The following is a 19,617-nucleotide window of genomic DNA, read 5'->3' as shown; positions in this document are numbered from 1 at the left end:
GTTGAATAGCAATGGTGATAGTGGACATCCCTGCCGCGTTCCTGACCTTAGGGGGAAAGCTCTCAGTTTTTCCCCATTGAGAATGATACTCGCTATAGGTTTTTCATAGATGGCTTTTATGATATTGAGGTACGTACCCTCTATCCCTATACTCTGAAGAGTTTTGATCAAGAAAGGATGCTGTACTTTGTCAAATGCTTTTTCTGCATCTATTGAGAGGATCATATGATTCTTTTTCTTTCTTTTGTTAATGTATTGTATCACGTTGATTGATTTGCGGATGTTGAACCAACCTTGCAGCCCAGGGATAAATCCCACTTGGTCGTGGTGAATAATCCTTTTAATGTACTGTTGGATCCTATTGGCTAGTATTTTGGTGAGAATTTTTGCATCCATGTTCATCAGGGATATTGGTCTGTAATTCTCCTTTTTGATGGGGTCTTTGTCTGGTTATGGGATCAAGGTAATGGTGGCCTCATAAAAGGAGTTTGGAAGTTTTCCTTCCATTTCTAGTTTTTGGAACAGTTTCAGAAGAATAGGTATTAATTCTTCTTGAAATGTTTGGTAGAATTCCCCCGGGAAGCCATCTGGCCCTGGGCTTTTGTTTGTTGGGAGATTTTTGATGACTACTTCAATTTCCTTAGTGGTTAAAAGGTCTGTTCAGGTTTTCTATTTCTTCCTGGTTCAGTTTTGGTAGTTGATACATCTCTAGGAATGCATCCATTTCTTCCAGGTTATCTAATTTACTGGCATAGAGTTGCTCATAATATGTTCTTATAATTGTTTGTATTTCTTTGGTGTTGGTTGTGATCTGTCCTCTTTCATTCATGATTTTGTTGATTTGGGTCATTTCTCTTTTCTTTTTGATAAGTCTGGCCAGGGGTTTATCAATCTTGTTAATTCTTTCAAAGAACCAGCTCCTAGTTTCGTTGATCTGTTCTACTGTTCTTGTAGTTTCTATTTCACTGATTTCTGCTCTGATCTTTATTATTTCTCTTCTTCTGCTGGGTTTAGGCTTTATTTGCTGTTCTTTCTCCAGCTCCTTTAGGTGTAGGGTTAGGTTGTGTACTTGAGACCTTTCTTGTGTCTTGAGAAAGGCTTGTATTGCTATATACTTTCCTCTCAGGACTGCCTTTGCTGCATCCCAAAGGTTTTGAATAGTTGTGTTTTCATTTTCATTGGTTTCCATGAATTTTTTAAATTCTTAATTTCCTGGTTGACCCATTCATTCTTTAGTAGGATGCTCTTTAGCCTCCATGTATTTGAGTTCTTTCCTACTTTCCTCTTGTGATTGAGTTCTAGTTTCAAAGCATTGTGGTCTGAAAATAGGGAATGATCCCAGTCTTTTGGTACTGGTTGAGACCTGATTTATGACCTAGGATGTGATCGATTCTGGAGAATGTTCCATGGGCACTAGAGAAGAATGTGTATTCCGTTGCTTTGGGATGGAATGTTTTGAATATGTCTGTGAAGTCCATTTGGTCCAGCGTGTCATTTAAAGTCTTTATTTCCTTGTTGATCTTTTGCTTAGATGATCTGTCCATTTCAGTGAGGGGGGTGTTAAAGTCCCCCACTATTACTGTATTGTTGTCATTGTGTTTCTTTGCTTTTGTTATTAATTGCCTTATATAATTGGCTGCTCCCATGTTAGGGGCATAGATATTTACAATTGTTAGATCTTCTTGTTGGATAGACCCTTTAAGTAGGATATAGTGTCCTTCCTCATCTCTTATTACAGTCTTTGGTTTAAAATCTAATTTGTCTGATATAAGGATTGCCACCCCAGCTTTCTTTTGGTGTCCATTAGCATGGTAAATGGTTTTCCACCCCCTCACTTTCAATCTGGGGGTGTCTTTGGGTCTAAAATGAGTCTCTTGCAGACAGCATATCGATGGGTCTTGTTTTTTAATCCAATCTGATAGGCTGTGTCTTTTGATTGGGGCATATAGCCCATTTACATTCAGGGTAACTATTGAAAGATAGGAATTTAGTGCCATTGTATTGCCTGTAAGGTGACTGTTACTGTATATTGTCTGTGTTCCTTTCTGGTCTATATTGGTTTTAGGCTCTCTCTTTGCTTAGAGGACCCCTTTCAATATTTCTTGCAGGGCTGGTTTCGTGTTTACAAATTCCTTTAGTTTTTGTTTGTCCTGGAAGCTTTTTATCTCTCCTTCAATTTTCAATGACAGCCTAGCTGGATATAGTATTCTTGGCTGCATATTTTTCTCATTTAGTGCTCTGAATATGTCCTGCCAGTCCTTTCTGGCCTGCCAGGTCTCTGTGGATAGGTCTGTTGCCAATCTAATGTTTCTACCATTGTAGGTTACATATCTCTTCTCCCGAGCTGCTTTCAGGATTTTCTCTTTGTCTCTGAGACTCGTAAGTTTTACTATTAGATGTCGGGGTGTTGACCTATTTTTATTGATTTTGAGAGTGGTTCTCTGTGCTTCCTGGATTTTGATGCCTGTTTCCTTCCCCAAATTAGGGAAGTTCTCTGCTGTAATTTGCTCCAATATACCTTCGGCCCCTCTCTCTCTTTCTTCTTCTTCTGGGATCCCAATTATTCTAATGTTGTTTCGTCTTATGGTATCGTTTATCTCTCGAATTCTGCCCTCGTCATCCAGTAGTTGTTTGTCTCTCTTTTTCTCAGCTTCTTTATTTTCCATCATTTGGTCTTCTGTATCACTGATTCTCTTTTCTGCCTCATTTATCCTAGCAGTTAGCGCCCCCATTAATAGCCTTTTTGATTTCGACTTGGTTAGATTTTAGTTCTTTTATTTCTCCAGAAAGGGTTTCTCTAATAACTTCCATGCTTTTTTCAAGCCCAGCTAGTATCTTTAAAGTGATGATTCTGAACTCTAGATCCGACATCGTACTAATGTCCATATTGAGTAGGTCCCTGGCAGTCGGTACTACCTCTTGTTCTTTTTGTTGAGGTGATTTTTTCCGTCTTGTCATTTTGTGCAGAGGAGAATAGATTAATGAGAGAACAAAATGCTAACAGGGTAACAGCGTCCCCAGAAAATATACTCTAAGCAAATCAGAAAAGACCTGAAGCAGGGGGAAAAGAAAGGGAAAGAGAGAAAAAAGAAAAAGAAAAAAAAAGAAAAAGATAAAAACAAACAAAAACAGAACAAAACAAAACAAAAAAACAGAATATGATCAAATATGATCAGGCTGGTACATAGATCAGTGCCATACACTAGATTTTGGGTGTAATTTGGTCTGTTAGAAGAAAGTGCCTCCGAAAATTTTAAAGAAAGAAAAACTTATATATGTACAAAAATAAGGGTTGATATGATGAAGGGATGGAATATGACTGTAAAGATGAAAATTATAAAAAATTTTATAAAAGGAATTGATAAGAAGTTGTTTGAAAGAAGAAAGAAGAGGATTTAAAAAGGAGAGAATGTGATCAGGCAGGAGAGTAGAAAAAAACCATACACTAGAGATTTAGGGTATATTTTGATCTGTTAGAAGAAACTATATCAAAATTTTAAAGAGAGAACAACTTATATATATATATATATATATATATGCCAAAAATACCGGTAACTACTATGAAGGGATAGAATATGACTCTAAAAATGAAAAATAAAAATGGTTTTTAAAAAAGGATAAGATGTTGGTTGAAAAAGGGAAAAAGAAAAATTCAAAAAAAAAAGTTAAAAAAAAATTAACTTTGAAAGACTAAAGAATCATGGTAAAAAAGCCATGGATTCTATGTGCAGTATTCCCCTAGCGCTGGAGTTCTGCTGTTCTCATTGATCTGTAAACTTGGTTTTGGCTGGCTGGTCTTGCTGATCTTCTGGGGGAGGGGCCTGTTGCCATGGTTCCCAAATGTCTTTGCTGGAGGCGGAATTGCCCCGCCCTTGCCCAGTCAGGACTAAGTAATCTGCTCGGGTTTGCTCTCCGGAGCTTTTGTTCCCTGCAAGCTTTCTGTAGAGCTTTGGAGGACGAGAGTGAAAATGGTGGCCTCGCAATCTCCTGCCCGGAGGAGCCGAGAACTCGGGGCCCCGCTCCTCAGTGAGCCCCCAGTCAGTCACTCCCGTCTCCCCGGTCTCCGGCCGCACTGCGTGCTCACCCGGCCTGCGACAGAGGGAGGATTTCTATCTCTGGCACCCGACCCCGTGTGGAGTCTCCAAACCCAGCAGATCCCTGTGGTGCGCTCCCGCGCTGCTCCTCCTGGGGGAGGAAGGGGAGTCTCCCCGGATCTGCAGCGTGTTGGGTCCCTGCTGGAGGAGCAGTGGCCCGACTGTGCCGCGGATCACGGTTTATGGCAACCCCAAGCTGAAAGCCCCCTCCTCGGCTCCGTCTCTGCAGCCAGCTTCCCTGCTCCGATACCTGGGATTTCCGCCGCACTCAGGCACCCCCGGTCTTTCTGTGACCCTTAGGGTCCTGAGACCACACTGCCCCGCGAGGGTTCCACCCCCAGCTTAGCCACTGGAGCGACGTCCCTCAGTGGAGCGGACTTCTAAAAGTTCCGATTTTGTGCTCCCCGGCTCTATCACTTGCCAGAAGCGGCCGACGGAGGCCCCTCCCCCCCGTCTAGCCTCCCGAATATTGCCTCGGATTCACTTCTCCGCACGTCCTACCTTCCAGAAAGTGGTCGCTTTTCTGTTCAGAGAGTTGTTGCTATTCTTTTCTTAGATCTCCTGTTGAGTTTGTAGGTGTTCAGAATGGTTTGATCCCTATCCAGCTGAATTCCTGGGACCAGACGAAATCCAGGTCTCCTACTCCTCCGCCATCTTGCTCCGCCCCCTAAACTAGTATTTAAAATATAGTTGGTATGCTTTTGTATTCTCTTCTTCAGAATTGAATCAATTTTTTTTTTTGTAGATATGCGTGGGAGAAAACACTTTCTTAAAAGATTTATTTCAGAGAGAGAGAGAGCAGGCACGCAGGCAGGCGAGCCGAAGTGGGGAGAGGGGGTGGGCAGAGGGAGAGAATCCTCAAGCAGATTCCTTACTGAGCACAGAGCCTGAGGGGATGCAGGGCTCAGTCCCAGGACCCTGAGATCATGACCTGAGCCAAAATTAAGAGTTGGCTACTCAACCGACTGAGCCACCCAGGCGCCCCTGGAGAAAGCACTTCTTTCTAACAGTATCATTTAAAAAGTTCTTTGTAGGGGCACCTGGGTGGCTCCGTCAGTTAAGCAACTGCCTTAGGCTCAGGTCATGGTCCCAGGGTCCTGGGATGAGTCCCGCATCGGGCTCCCTGCTCAGCAGGGAGCCTGCTTCTCCCTCTGCCGCTCCCCCTGCTTGTGCTCTCTCTCTGACAAATAAATAAAATCTTTAAAAAAAAAAGTTCGTTGTGTGTTACATAAATAGTGCTACTGCTAATTATTATTAGATGATAAGAGCAGAGGTAAAGTCAAATTGAGATGTCCTTTTTGAGTCTGTAAAAATGTAGATGCTTGGAATTTTTAAATTATTTGAATTTTATTTTAACAGTTTGGTTGATAGAGTTGAGAAATATTTATTAAAGGATCATGCTTATTAAGCATTGGTAATGTATCTGTTCAACAATACTTACTTGCCTATCCAATTTATGTCACACCCAGTTCTAGGCCCTGGGAATACAAGGATGAATAAACCATTATGGGGTTTATATTTTAGTTGGATAGGAAATGAACAAATTGTAACGTGAAGTGATAAGTGCTTTTGAAAAAATATAACCTAGAGTGAGGAGAGAGAGTATGATGGAGTGGGGACTATTTAGATAGATTAGTCAGGGAAGGCTGTTTTGAGGGAAGAAGAAAATCTTGTAAAAAGTTACTCTGGGCAGATGGAATAGTAAATGGCGAAGAGCATGAGTCAGGATCTAGCTCATTGAGAACCAGTTTGGTATGTTGGAAGAAAGGCAAGAAAACTGGTCTGACAAGAGCAGAGAGAATGAAGTGGAGAATGATAGGAATTGAGGGTAAAGTGATTGGCAGGGGCAGAGCATGTTTGACCTTATTGCCCATGGATTTTATTTTGAGTGTACAGTTGACATACGACATGGAGTTAGGGGTGTCAGCACCCCCCCCACATACTGGAAAATCTTCATATAACTTTCTGACTCCCCCCAAAATTTAAATAATAGCCTACTGTTGATTGGCAGTCTTACTGATAATATAGTCAGTTAGCATATATTTTATATGTTATATGTATCATATATTGCATTCTTACAATAAAGCTAGAGAAAAGAAACTTATGAAGAAAATATTACAATGCTGTACTGTACTTACCGGAAAAAAAAAGTCATGTATAGGTGGACCTGTGTAGTCCAAATCTGGGGGCAGAGTTGTGACATGTTTTGATTTTTTACAAAGTTCAGTGCAGCTACTGAGTGGAAAACTAGCCATAGGAAGGGCAAGGTCTCAAGCGGTGGACCATTTAGGAAGATTTAACAGTGATCTAGGCTTGTGGTTTCCAATGTATTCATGATGATCCATGTGGTGCATAAAAAAAACTGTTAAGGGGCGCCTGGGTGGCTCAGTTCGTTAAGCACCTGCCTTCGGCTCAGGTCATGATCCCAGGGTCCTGGGATCTAGCCCCGCATCGGGCTCCCTGCTTGTAGGGAAGCCTGCTTCTCCCTCTCCCCCTCCCCCTGCTTGTGTTCCCTCTCTCGCTGTCTCTCTCTCTGTCAAATAAATAAATAAAATCTTAAAAAAAAAAACTGTTACAACTGTATTTATACTTATTTTTTTTAATTAAGCTTTATTAATATTTGATATACATATTGGTACTGGCACCCACATTCCATTTGTATATTAGTTACATGTGACCCACCATTTTTCGCCTGAGCAACTGGGTGAGTGCTGGTATTTACTGAGATGGAAAACAGGGCAGAGTAGGGTTCGTTTGGGGGTAAGGATGGGGAAACAGTAACACAATTTGGGGCATTTTAGGTTTGAGATGCCTCTTAGAAGTCTAACGAGATTTATCAGGTATGTGGTTTAAATGTATGACCTGGAGCCAAGGTTAGAGATACAAGTTTGGAAATCATCAGCATAGAGGCAGTATACAACTTTGGAGCCAAACTGTGTGAATACAGATTTCAGCTTTGCCACTTACTGACTTGAATTGTGGACAAGTTAACTTGGCATATCTCTGTTTCATTTACCCCACCTATAAAATGGAGATAATGAGTGTTTGCCTCACCGGGTTATTGTGAGAATTAAATGAATTAATAAAAGCAAAGTCCTTAGAACAGCATCTGGTATGCAGTACACACTAGATACTAACTATCACTATCAGTTTATGAATGGTGTTTAAGACCAGGAGATTAGATGAGATGACCTAGGGAATGAATGTAGGTAGAGAAAAGGGCCCAAGGAAGGAGTGCTCAAATAATAGAACCTTTAAGATTCAGAGATAGGAGGGAGGAGACTGAGGAGTGGGGTAGGGGTCCAACCAGGAGGATGTGGGGTCTGGAAGCCTGCCTAGTGAAGAAAACATTTCAAGGGGAGAAGTCATCATTGGATAAATTCTGCTCAAGAGTTTGAGTAAGATGAGGACCTGGAATTGATCAATAGGTTTGTTAAAATGGAAGTTGTTGGAGACCATGGGAAGTGGTTTCAGTTGGTGTTGGATATGAATATCTGATTGGAGTGGGTTAAGGAGAGAATTGGAAGTACAGAATTGGAGAACATGAGTATAGGCAACTGAGAGGGGTTTTTCTATAAAGAGGAAGAGAGAAAATAGAGTGGTAGTTAGTCCACCAATATGTGCGGAGTCAAGGAAAGGTTGGAGTGGGGTATGTGTTGATTTAAAATGGAAGATAATGCAGCAAGTTTGTATACTGATTAGAGTTCCCCAGTGGGAAGAGAAAACTTCACATATGAGTGACATGGGATAGTTGCAGTAGACAAGACCTAGAGTAGGTAAAATCAGGTGGTTTTTAGGGCACAGATGGAGGGATTAGTCTTAGATACTGGCAGGGACCCTTCATCCATTGATGAAGGTAGAGAATATTAGTGGGGATTACAGATAGATTGGTGGATTTGGTTTTTGAGTGCTTTAATTTTTCCAATAAAAGGCAAGATTATCAGGTGAGAGAAGTGGGAAGGAGTTTGTAAGGTTTGAGAGAGAGAGGAAGTGAAATAGGCGTCTTGGAAGGTGGGATAATGAATTGACTAGGGAAGTGCAGGTGAAATGTCAAGGAGTTCCAGGGGCTGATCTGACACTGGTGATCATTAAAATGATTCCAGGAGACAGACGAGGGAAATGTGTGGTCTTGAGAGCATATGCAGTGAAAAAGCAGTGGGGATAACGTCTCCTCTGTTTCTGTTTTGAACTCTAGTCACATGGCTGAGAGGATTGCTCTTGGAACATTCCTCAGATCCATGGATATTGACAGAGAAGTTAATAAAAGCAAATAGGCCAAAACCGAATCATTTCATTTTTGCCTATGTTCAGTTTCTGTATCATGTTATTTTGTGTAGAGGATGAGTTTTTAGAGGTGTTTATGTTGCCATATCTCCTTGAGCATGCCTGCTTTACACAAATGATATCAAATAGGTTCTGGGCTACTTTTAGTGAATTATATTTGGTTGCTGAGTTACGTTAAAGTGAAAAACTCTAATAGGAAAGCTTAATGGTTAGATAGCCTCACCTAAGTTTTCCCTGGGACCTGTGGTTTGCATTAATCTAGGATTATCACTCATGTTGATTTCATACTTTGTGTTTGATTACAAGTCAATTCAAAGTCTAGTTTTCTTTTCTTTCAGGTGCTGGAGAATCTGGTAAAAGCACCATCGTGAAACAGATGAAGTAAGTTGGAACATGGCCTTTTGTAAAACTACATTTCCTCATAATGCGTGAAAGTCCATAGTATCTTTTTTTTTAGGTCTGTGGTAATGATTTGTGGTTTTCTTTTTAAAGAATCATTCATGAGGATGGCTATTCAGAGGAAGAATGTAAACAATATAAAGTAGTTGTCTACAGCAATACTATACAGTCCATCATTGCAATCATAAGAGCCATGGGACGGCTAAAGATTGACTTTGGGGAAGCTGCCAGAGCAGTAAGTGTTTCTCATTTCTTCTTCACTTGCTTTCTTTTAGTAGATGCAGTTAAGCAAAATTTGCTCCATGTTTTAGGGAAATGAATTCAAACAACAAGATAAGATGTAGCAAGTACTGTGCTCATTTGAGAAGTATTAGTAACCTGCTTTAGGAGATGTAAGATAACCACCACACAGAGGAGTCAAGGAAATGGGGTTTTGTGGATATCCTCTAGGTTTCTGTGACAGCCGTTCTTTATTCACTTCTTTTATAGCACTGTTTTGTTTTATAGTAGTAAATGCTAGTTAATTGAAATAATCTAAAAGAGGTAGCTCTGCTTTTCTGCAGTGTAAAGATAAAAGGCAAATATCAGTCTCCTGAAACATACTTGAGAAGGACATGAACATTTAGTCACAATTATAGGGACAATTTTTAGATATTCAAAAATTCCATATCCCTGTACTACTTTGGACTATAACCTATACAGTTGGATTATACCATGTCCTAGGATAGTTCTTGCACACGTCAGATATTCAAAAGTTGTGTTGATTAATTATAATACTTAGTGCACCATGAAGTTCTTGTTTGTAAATTAGGATGTTTGATGCAGTGGAGAGAGGGCCAAAATGAAGGCAGGAGATCTTTTACATCTCCAGCTGTACTCCTAAGAGAAGGCTGGGAATGTATAGAATGATTTCGTAGAACTAAGGGAGTCTTCAGCTGTGTTCAGAGTGTTGTTCTTAGGTGCTGTGGACAATAAAAGGAGGTGACTTGGGAAGGCTGCCAGGAAAGGCAAAGCCTATGTGTCTGTGAAGTAGCTTAGGGACTCTTAGCTGCTCTCAATTTATCAATTAACAAGCTATTATTAATGCAAATTAATATTCAGTAAACAAGTAGAGAAATTGTTGATGGGAAAGATCACAAAAGGATGGTTATAATTGGATGGTATTCAACTAGGAATCCTAGAAGTGGAATAAGGGAAGAGGAGCTGGGGTAAGGATTATAAAATGATTGAAGAGAAGAGCAGCAGAAGAGGGGACAAGGAAATATGTGAGGCATAACTTTTATGTTTTTGTTTAAAAAAGGTGCCGTATCACAATTAGAGACTTTATTTTTCTAGGCCTCTGAGAGGGGGAAATAGGATAGCGAATGCAAGAATAAACAAGGCATTTCTGTCTTACATCTTTCCATCCTTTCTCTACCTCCTGCTTTTCTTTCCCTCTATTCCTTTCTTCCCTCTGCCCCCCGCCTCCAGCTCTCTCCAGTGTTCTTATTTTCTCATCCCTCCCTGTCACCTAACTCTTTTGTCTCTGTCATGTTTGCCCGATCCGATAACTGGTTGATGCTACTGTATTTAGTTCTTTTCCTTTCTTTACTGGCTTTTTCTCCATCTCAGTTATTTACACCTTCTCTTTGTTTCTTCCTTTTTTATTTCTCACTGTCTGTCCTCCTTTATATCTCTTGATCATCCGTCCTCCTTTCATTTCTTTCCATTTCAAATTGGTTGTTATTAATGTTTGGGTCCTCACACTACTTTGTCACCAATACAATTGACATTTTCTGTCTTTGTCCAGTTGCGCTGCTGTAACAAAATACCACAGATGTAGTAGGTTGTTAACAACAGACATTTATTGTGCACACTTCTCGGGGCTGGAAGCCTGAGATCAGAGTGCTAGCATGGTTGGATGAGGGCCCTCTTCAGTTGTAGGCTTCTCACTGTGTCTTCACATGGCAAAAGGCGAAGGGAGCTCTCTCCAGTCCCTTTTATAAGGGCACTAATCCCATTCATGGGGCCTCCACCCTCATGACTGTAATACCTCCCCAAGGCCCCATCTTCAAATACTATGATATTGGGCATTGAGATTTCAACATATGAATTTTGGAGGGACACAAACATTCAGACCATAGCATCCCTCATCCTTTCATTGCTTCCCTTTATCAAATGAGTGTCATTTATCTTTGGGTGTTAACACTCCTATATCCCCAGATGCAGCCAACATCTCCTTAATTCCTTTTAGGCCTCCTGAATCACCTAGCTTTCCAGCATCCACCCATCCTAATCTACAGCCCTATGTAATTTTTTGAAGTTTCCTTTTTTTTCCTCCATATGTAAGGGTTTCTATTTCTAGTTCCTCAACTTATCCTGGTCTGGTTTCTTATGGTTGATTAGAGAGTGAATGGACAAGAATAGAGATGATGAGGGGTAGGTTGCTTTTTCATATCTCCTTAAGGGTAGAGGTATGAAGTTCATTGTAAAGAGGGGCCTCCTTAAAGGCCTATAAGAGGGCTTATTGTGGAGAAGCAAGAGTAGGTCAGTGGAAGAGATTAAGTGGTAAGGGAAAAGTGCTTCCCCTTAAAACTGTGTTTACGAAGTCAGGACAGCAGAAATATGTAGCAATAACTCTCTCTCTGTTTTAAAGTTTCTAAAATTAAATTGTGTTATTAAAAAAGTAATGCTTATTGAGGCTTTTGAATAGCTTGTATGAGTAGTTCAAATTTCAGAATGGACTATAATGTCTTCATATGTTAAATAAAGCACTATATACATAGAAGGACATGCTCAATATTGAGTATGTTTGCCAGTTGGTATAATTTTTCAACTTCCCTCAGTCATTTGTTCCCTTATTTAAAATGTTTATCTCTGAAAGAAGAGGGGAATATAGATGTTAGATGCAGTTTCTTAGAGAGGGATGGACATAAAGTATTACTAGAAAGAATGCAGGTAAGCACCTTATAAAGGAGGGCTGTTAACTTGGCTGAAGACCCCGAGTTTGGCAGCATTTCCTGGAGTGCACAATGGTTAGTTTTGTTTTGTTTTGCTTAGGTGGGTGCATGAGTTTTGGGAATACACAAGTCTTAGGAGTTTTGGGTTGTGATTTCACGTGTGGTCGGAAATGCTTTTTGCTTGCTAGTTTATTGTCCTAATGACTACTTAGGATACAGTTGATTGCTCCTCTTCCCCCTTTACTTTTTCTTTACCCAGTATAGGTATTTTTTTAGTATCTGCATTTTACTAGTTATTTGGAACTCTCCTTGAGGCAGACAAATAGGAGATTTGAGGTGGGGAAAGCATCCCATGCGACTTGGGTCTATTCAGTTTTTTAAAGATTTTATTTATTTTTTTAGTAATCTCTGCACCCAAAGTGGGGCTCGAACTCACAACCCTAAAATCAGGAATCACATGCTGTACTGATAGAGCCAGCCAGGCACCAAGTTCGTTCGTTTGTTCTTTCTTTCTTTCTTCCCTTTCTTTCCTTTCCTTCCTTCCCTTCCCTTCCCTTCCCTTTTTCCTTTCTTTTTTCCTCTCCTTTTTCCTTTCCTTCCTTGAGACCTGGGTTTATTTTTAAACTATCTGACAAGGGTGGGTAGACTAAAGCAAAATTATCAGAGTTCTCGTAGCCCTTTTCTGTCCTCTTTACAGCTCACGTTTTAGGTTTAAAAACTGTAGCCACTTACAAAGCTTTTTGACTCATGAGTTTTTTTTGTTGTTGTTGTTGTTTAAATATTTTATTTATTTATTTGTCAGAGAGAGAGAGCATGAGCAGGGGGAGCGGCAGGCAGGCAGAGGGAGAAGCAGGCTCCCCACTGAGCAGGGAGCCCGAAGCAGGACTCGACCCCAGGACCCTGGGATCATGACCTGAGCTGAAGGCAGAAGCTTAACCAACTGAGCCACCCAGGCATCCCTTGACTCATGAGTTTTGATCAAATCTCTTTGTAACTTTCTTTTCCTCTTACTGTCTCCCCCCACCGCCCCCCACCTTATTTAGAGGATTATTATTCTTTGGGGAATCTAGAAACTGAATTTTTCCCTGAGGGATTTATTTCCCTCACTAGGCTTCCGGACTTCTTAAATAACTCAGTCTCCTCTTCTTCCTGTTGTTCTGTCTGAGCTGAAGGGGGAAGAAGAGAACACTTTTTCCTTAAACTCGATTAATATTTTACTCCCTCTGACGTGTTTAGACTTTACCTCTTACATGCCAGGTTTTTCATTTCTATTTTTATTGTAGACTTCCTTTAACAGAATGGGGATGTGTTACATATGCCTATCTCACAGAGCAGTTTTTCTGTCAAAAAATCATGACTGGGGCGCTTGGGTGACTCAGTCAGTTAAGCATCTGCCTTCGGCTCAGGTCATGATCCTAGGATCCTGGGATTGGCCCGTGTTGGGCTCCCTGCTCGGCGGGGAGCCTGTTTCTCCCTCTTCCTCTGCCTGCTCCCCCCTTCTCTCTCTGTGTCAAATAAATAAATAAAATCTTAAAAAAAAAAAATCATGAGTAAGCAGGGTGGAGATTTGTAGGCCAGTCAGAAGAGGTCTTTTTCGGAGATGGTGGTATGTGGTAGGGGGACTGAAATCATTCCTCAGCTCGGCTCTGCACTTCTAACTACAGTGGAGTGAGTAGGGGGAGTGACTTCATTGTAAATTCTCTCAGACTGCCCTGCCTGGAAAGGTCTCTCTAATACTTGTCTTAAAATAATGAAACATATAATGTGCTTGTGTTTTAGAGAGACTCTTGTGTCAAGTCTTTAAGAAGTGGAGAATCATTTGTCTCTCTTTCTTAACTGCTTTCTTCAGGATGATGCCCGGCAATTATTTGTTTTGGCGGGCAGTGCTGAAGAAGGAGTCATGACTCCAGAACTAGCAGGAGTGATTAAACGGTTATGGCGAGACGGTGGAGTGCAAGCTTGCTTCAGCAGATCCAGGGAGTATCAGCTCAATGATTCTGCTTCATAGTAAGTAATTTTTCCATAACAGAAAATAATTTGGTGACCCTAAGAAAGTTTAGGGTCTGTCCTTAACAAAACATTTAAGTAACAGACGCTCTTAGAAGTCTATAGCATTCCTTTGAAGATGGTTTCAGTTTAGGGTTATATAGCCCTTGGTCATTTTGTATGACTTGGAGAAGAACGTTGCCTCTTGGAATGTAAATGGGAGAATTGGCACCATGAAAAGTAGCTCCATGGTAGTTTATAATAAGGAAGTGAAAGAGGAGAGAAATCTTTTGCAGCTGGATCCTGGATCTCTTCCAGTTCCCTCTGCATAAGGACTTTGCATTAATTGCCAGCTAGTGAGGGAAATTAGAATTGTGATACCCCTTTTTATGCACCCAACTCTGTGGCCGGGCTGCACTATGGATTTCTCTGGTACCAGTCACCACTAATAAATCTTTTGCCAGATCAAGATAGTAGACTTTGTACAGAAAGAGAATGTTGAGTCTTGGAAGGAAGTCAAAGCATCTGTTTGTCAAGGAAATTCTCTTAAGAGTTACATAGTTTGAGAGAATTTGTAATTAATACTTGAGCAAGGCTATTATATGCTATCCTATCTTCTTTTACAACATGTTTGTTTATAAAGACATATTCAGAATGTACTTTTTAATGTGCCTTTTGGGGACTTGGAGAGTTCTTGGTAACTGTATCTATCTCTGTACTAATTGGGGACACTAAGCATTAAGGTATTTTCTCCAATATTCTATTTTCCTATCCTTCATTCTTGTTTAAGTTGTTATAAGAAGGAGTTAAATTATATTTGAAAAACTTAGTTATTCTTGAAATGAAAACTTTAGAAACATTTCAGGATTCTTGCCCATTTTTAAATATTTTTTAGTTGCATATGTTGGTAGTTTCAGTAATTCTCCCAATAGTCATGAAAGCTATATTGTTATTATTTTTTCTATCATACATTCATTAAGCTCTGAATCCTTTAACTACACCAGAGAACATTGATTTATAGAGGTTTTTTTTCCATAATATTTGATCTAGGCTTGACTGATTCCTTAACATTAATGGTAGTACTTTTATAGAAGCTTGTTAATGATTCACTTATAATAGTGCCACCTGTTCTTCAGTTTTCTAGCCAAAAAATCTTTAGGAATCCTGAAATTACCAAAAATTTAGTTTAGCTTTAAAAAAAATTAATTTAGCTTTGAAGCAGTCTTTTAATTATTTCACTGAATAAATTACATTTCTTTGGAAGTATTTACAATTTGTTTTTGACTTAGATTAAAAAAAACACAACTTTTCTGTTTCATGAATGAAAGAAAGAAATACTCATTCTTATTGAACATAGTTCTTATTTTAATTTTAGTAATTCAAACACCATTCTCGAATGTCCTATCAAATGTAGGAACATACAAATGACCTTTAAATGTCTGAGGGCTTTTGATTTGGTTTGGTTTTGTACTATGCAACACACAGTTGATTCAGTATTTAGCATTAAGTTTCAGCAATCTTTTTTTTTCTCCAAGATTTTTTTTTCAAGATTTTTTATTTTTAAATAATCTTTACATCCAACATGGGGCTTGAATTCACAACCCCAAGATTGAGTCACATGGTCTACTGACTAAGCCAGGCAGGCGCCCCAGAAATCTTTTTATAATAAGAGTAACATTTCCATATTTGTTTGCTTTTAATTGGCCTTCACAGCTTAATTTTGGTAGAATTAAAACCACTTTTGTGTAGTGTATATAGAACCTACTTCAGTTGTCCTATGCTAGGTTCACACTTTTTCTCATTATCATTTCTGTGATACTGAAGCTCTGATTTTGTTCTGCCACTTTAGTGACAGGTTCAGAATCTTTTGGGAAGGAACTAGTTTAGTCTGTTGATTTGCTATGTACATGGTTGGCTTCACCAAGTAAAAATAAATGTGTGTTTTATTTAGTTACCTAAATGATTTGGATAGAATATCCCAAACCAACTACATTCCAACTCAGCAAGATGTTCTGCGGACAAGAGTGAAGACCACAGGCATTGTGGAAACGCATTTCACCTTCAAAGACCTATACTTCAAGTAAGTCATTAACCTTTTTGTTACATGTGTGAAAGACAAATATCTTTCCTTTAGTTCATATCTCTTAATCCGGGCAAAATTTCTCTAGGCAATAATCTTTGGTTTAAAAACCTGCCATCATATTCATCAGTTGGTATTTGAATGTTTTAACTGAATGGGGGCCCAGGCCTTTCTTCTTTCTCCAAATAGCATCAAATAGTTTTGTCCATTTGGAGGAATTTAAATTCAGAATTAAATTATAAATAGCAATAAAAGTAATCATACGGTTATCATTTTATTTTATTTTTAATTTTATTCTTTTCAGCTGCTTTTTTGTTGGAATCGTCAAAACAGGTATTGAATGTTTGTTGTTTAGAAGGGTAACAACAATACTAAGGATAGATACTTAGTGATGTGGCTTTGTTCTGCCATTTTGATAATAAAATAGAAATGCTTCACTCACCCGTGTTGATCCTTACCGAAGCGCATTTAGGTTTAATGGAATGGAGCTAATATTGTCATGGTTCTTGGACTGATTTGTGCACAGTATCATGTAAACTAAGTTCTTGCTGTAGTGTAGAATGGAAAATTGATACAGCAATAAAGGTATTTTGGCTAAGTATGATGACATAAAAAGTGGTTGTTATAGAGAGAGAAAATTCTAGTACATGAATACAAAGGACTTTCTCATTAGCATTAGTCATTCTGAAATAGGCTTCGGCTTGTCTCTGTGTTAATGGTCTTTTGTAAATATTAGAACTGTCTTTTTGGTTCCCACTTCCTGCTTTTGTGACCTTTGAGATTAGGGGTAAACTTTTCCCCTTCAATATATATTTGTTCCAGCTGCCTCATTACGCTCATATGTGATCTGTGATTCTCAGCACTGTCGCACACAAATGTAACTTCTAGCTCAGAACTTCTCCGTGTTCTTTTCTCTGAAAACAGTTGCTTCACAGGATTTGGGAAATCCATACAGAGTTTAGGTATTACTAGATACCACTTGAGGTCTTGAAATCTTAACAAACCAAAACAGGTCAGAAACATGGTGCAGGAAAATAGCAGTTCAGCTGAATATTTGTAGAATAGAAGAGCTGCTTATCTTTAGCACTGATGAATTTATTTAACTGGAGTAGCAAAGGCCATATGGATTTATATCACCTGTGCAACCATAAGAATGAGATGTCTTTTGTGTACGATAAGATTAGTAATCCATTTATAATTCAATGTGGTGAACTTTATTTAGTGTGGAAAGCATTCTTGTTGATGTCATAGATTGATCTTTAATTGGGTAAATCCTACTGGTCTTCTTATGTCAGGATCAACAGCCAGATCTAGTTAAAGTGCTGCACCCACTTTATTGTTGGTATGTAGATATCTTGTTATGAAGTACTATCACTTCTTCCTTTTCCTCTTCTCTCTAGGCAAAACCACTATCCATTTATTCAAACATTTATTGAGCATCTACTATATGCAAGGCATTGTGTAATTGCTTACTTGCCTCTCAGTTATGAGGTAATGTTTATAAAATGTTGATCTGTTAGTGAATTATATTGTAAATGTTAATATGTGCTAAAAGCCCACCTTGGGAACGTCACAGTATTCTACTAGTTTTATGGACTTTGTAGAAGAAAACGGAGGGGTAAACTGAAATTATTGGTGTTCCAGCGTGTGTCTCCCCTTGAAAGACGTCTATAGTGATAATATATGATGTTCACTTTCCTAAAGCCTATAATATGACCCTGTATTAAAGCCAGCCTGTGACTGCATCATTCCAGGTGACATGACCAAAGGCTGAAAAAAAAACCTGCTAGATCAACCAAAAGAAAAGGCTGGGTCATAAAGAGAGAAGATGACTATTCTCTTTCAAACATACATTGAGAAATTACTCAGTATGTCTTATTTCTCTCAATTTCCAGGGGAAAATTCTTTGGAAATAGACCTTGAGTCACTTTAGATCTGACATACTAAACCAGCTTGGCAAAGTTTACCTTTTAAAATTTTGTCCTAGTCATCAGACATCTATCTTCACTCATTTGTATGCATACCTCCTCAGACGCTGGTACCAGCTAAAAGACAAAGCACTGCCGGTGTTCCTCTTACTGTAGGAGGTAGATGAGGACACTGTTGACAGAAGTACAGCAGTTGAGCCAGGATATCAAGTAAGACCCCCAGAAGGGAGTGGTGAACTAAAACTAATCTGGAGTGGAACATAAAGTTTGTGAACAGCTAAGGCTTTGTTGTTATTAATTAGGTTCAAATGAGACATAGAGTTGGGAAATACTGGTTACGTTTTGTTTTTAAGATACTGGGTTCTTAGAGTCCTACCCTGAAATATAATTTACTTTTTCCCCATAATTAATCTCTAAAGTAAGGAAAACATATCTCAACCATACCTCAATTAAAAAAAAAAGAAAGTTAAAAAGTAAGGAAAACAAACTTTTTGGAAGCACAATGCAAGTTGGAGATTTCTATTTTTTCATTGTTCTCTTTAACTAAAGAGGTAAAGCATTTTGAGGGGTAAGAGCCTGGGTGCTGGAGTTAGAGTGCCTGGGTGTAGAATCCCAGTCCCCATTTGTTAGTAGTGTGCCTTTAGGTACTTAACATACCTGTGCCTCAGTTTCTTCATCTGTGCACTGGAGATAATAGTACTTAGAGGAGTGTTGTGAGGGTCAAATGAGTTTAGTGTACTGAAGGTGTTCAGGATCATGTCTGGCACCATGGTAAACAATAAGTATTAGTTAGTATTCTTGTTATTACCTTATATTATTCAGCTCTTTGTTTTTCTTGTCTTTTTTCCCCCTCCTTCCTTTAATCCATTTCAGTGCTTATTCTGCTGACTTTTGGCACACCTGATAGAAGCTTTGATAGAGAGGAGGCGCAACTAGTTATCTAAAATGAGAATTTTGATTATTCCTAGAGTTTTTCTCATGTTGTTCTCTTTTACTTTTAACCACAGAGTATTAGTTTGATTACATTTTATTTGCTCCTTGTTTGTCTTTTATGTTATAAATGGGGTTTTGAATACGCAATAGTGGGAGGTTCCCTAACCATTTCAGTTTAGGGAGAGCTGTATTTGTGACCTTGCTGAATTTGTGCATTCTTTCCCTTTACTTAGGATGTTTGATGTAGGTGGCCAAAGATCAGAACGGAAAAAGTGGATTCACTGTTTTGAGGGAGTGACAGCAATTATCTTCTGTGTGGCCCTCAGTGATTATGACCTTGTTCTGGCTGAGGATGAGGAGATGGTATGTTGGATCTTCTGGTAAAAAGCCTGTTTAATGCAGCCGGGAAGTGGAAAACAACTTTTAGGAAGATTTTGTGTATCCATTTGCTCATTAAACCAAATCTTGATCCCTTAATTTTTTCCCCTGTGAGATTAGACTTTTAAAATATTGATCTGTGCCCTACTAATTCTTAAGAGATAAGACAGTGCATTGAGTATGTGAGCAGGATTAAGTCCTCTTGTTAGCCAGTCTTCTTCCCACCTCCCAACCTCCAAGAATTACGAAAATGAGGACTGACTTAGCTTTTGTGTTATCAGTGTCTAGCTTATTTCCACGCGTGCCATTCAGTGCTTCTAAAACTTGGTCTGTTTTTTTCATTAATAGTTATCCACTTTTACTTTTTTACTATTGACACCCCTTTTTTCCCCCTCAGAACCGAATGCATGAAAGCATGAAACTGTTTGACAGCATTTGTAACAACAAATGGTTTACAGACACTTCAATCATTCTCTTCCTCAACAAGAAAGACCTTTTTGAGGAAAAAATAAAGAGGAGTCCATTAACTATCTGTTATCCAGAATACACGGGTAAGGAACCATGAACGATTTTGTTTGAGGTACACATTGTAGATC

General features: G+C 39.1%; 1 protein-coding gene across 1 annotated transcript in view; it reads left to right on the top strand.

The window, feature by feature from the left end:
- Window positions 1-19,617, top strand: part of GNAI3 (G protein subunit alpha i3) — a 47,358-nt gene that overhangs the window by 20,089 nt on the left and 7,652 nt on the right. Inside the window, exons 2-7 of the mRNA XM_032421993.1 lie at window positions 8,717-8,759; window positions 8,871-9,012; window positions 13,566-13,723; window positions 15,654-15,782; window positions 18,877-19,006; window positions 19,419-19,572. Of these exons, the coding sequence (XP_032277884.1) occupies window positions 8,717-8,759; window positions 8,871-9,012; window positions 13,566-13,723; window positions 15,654-15,782; window positions 18,877-19,006; window positions 19,419-19,572 (756 nt within the window). The remainder of the gene's footprint in view (window positions 1-8,716; window positions 8,760-8,870; window positions 9,013-13,565; window positions 13,724-15,653; window positions 15,783-18,876; window positions 19,007-19,418; window positions 19,573-19,617) is intronic.

The sequence above is a fragment of the Phoca vitulina genome, unplaced genomic scaffold (assembly GCF_004348235.1).
Source record: "Phoca vitulina isolate PV1807 unplaced genomic scaffold, GSC_HSeal_1.0 scaffold2, whole genome shotgun sequence".
Lineage (NCBI taxonomy): Eukaryota > Metazoa > Chordata > Mammalia > Carnivora > Phocidae > Phoca > Phoca vitulina.
Note: the sequence above shows the minus strand (reverse complement) of the source record. Positions and strands in the feature narration are given on the sequence as shown.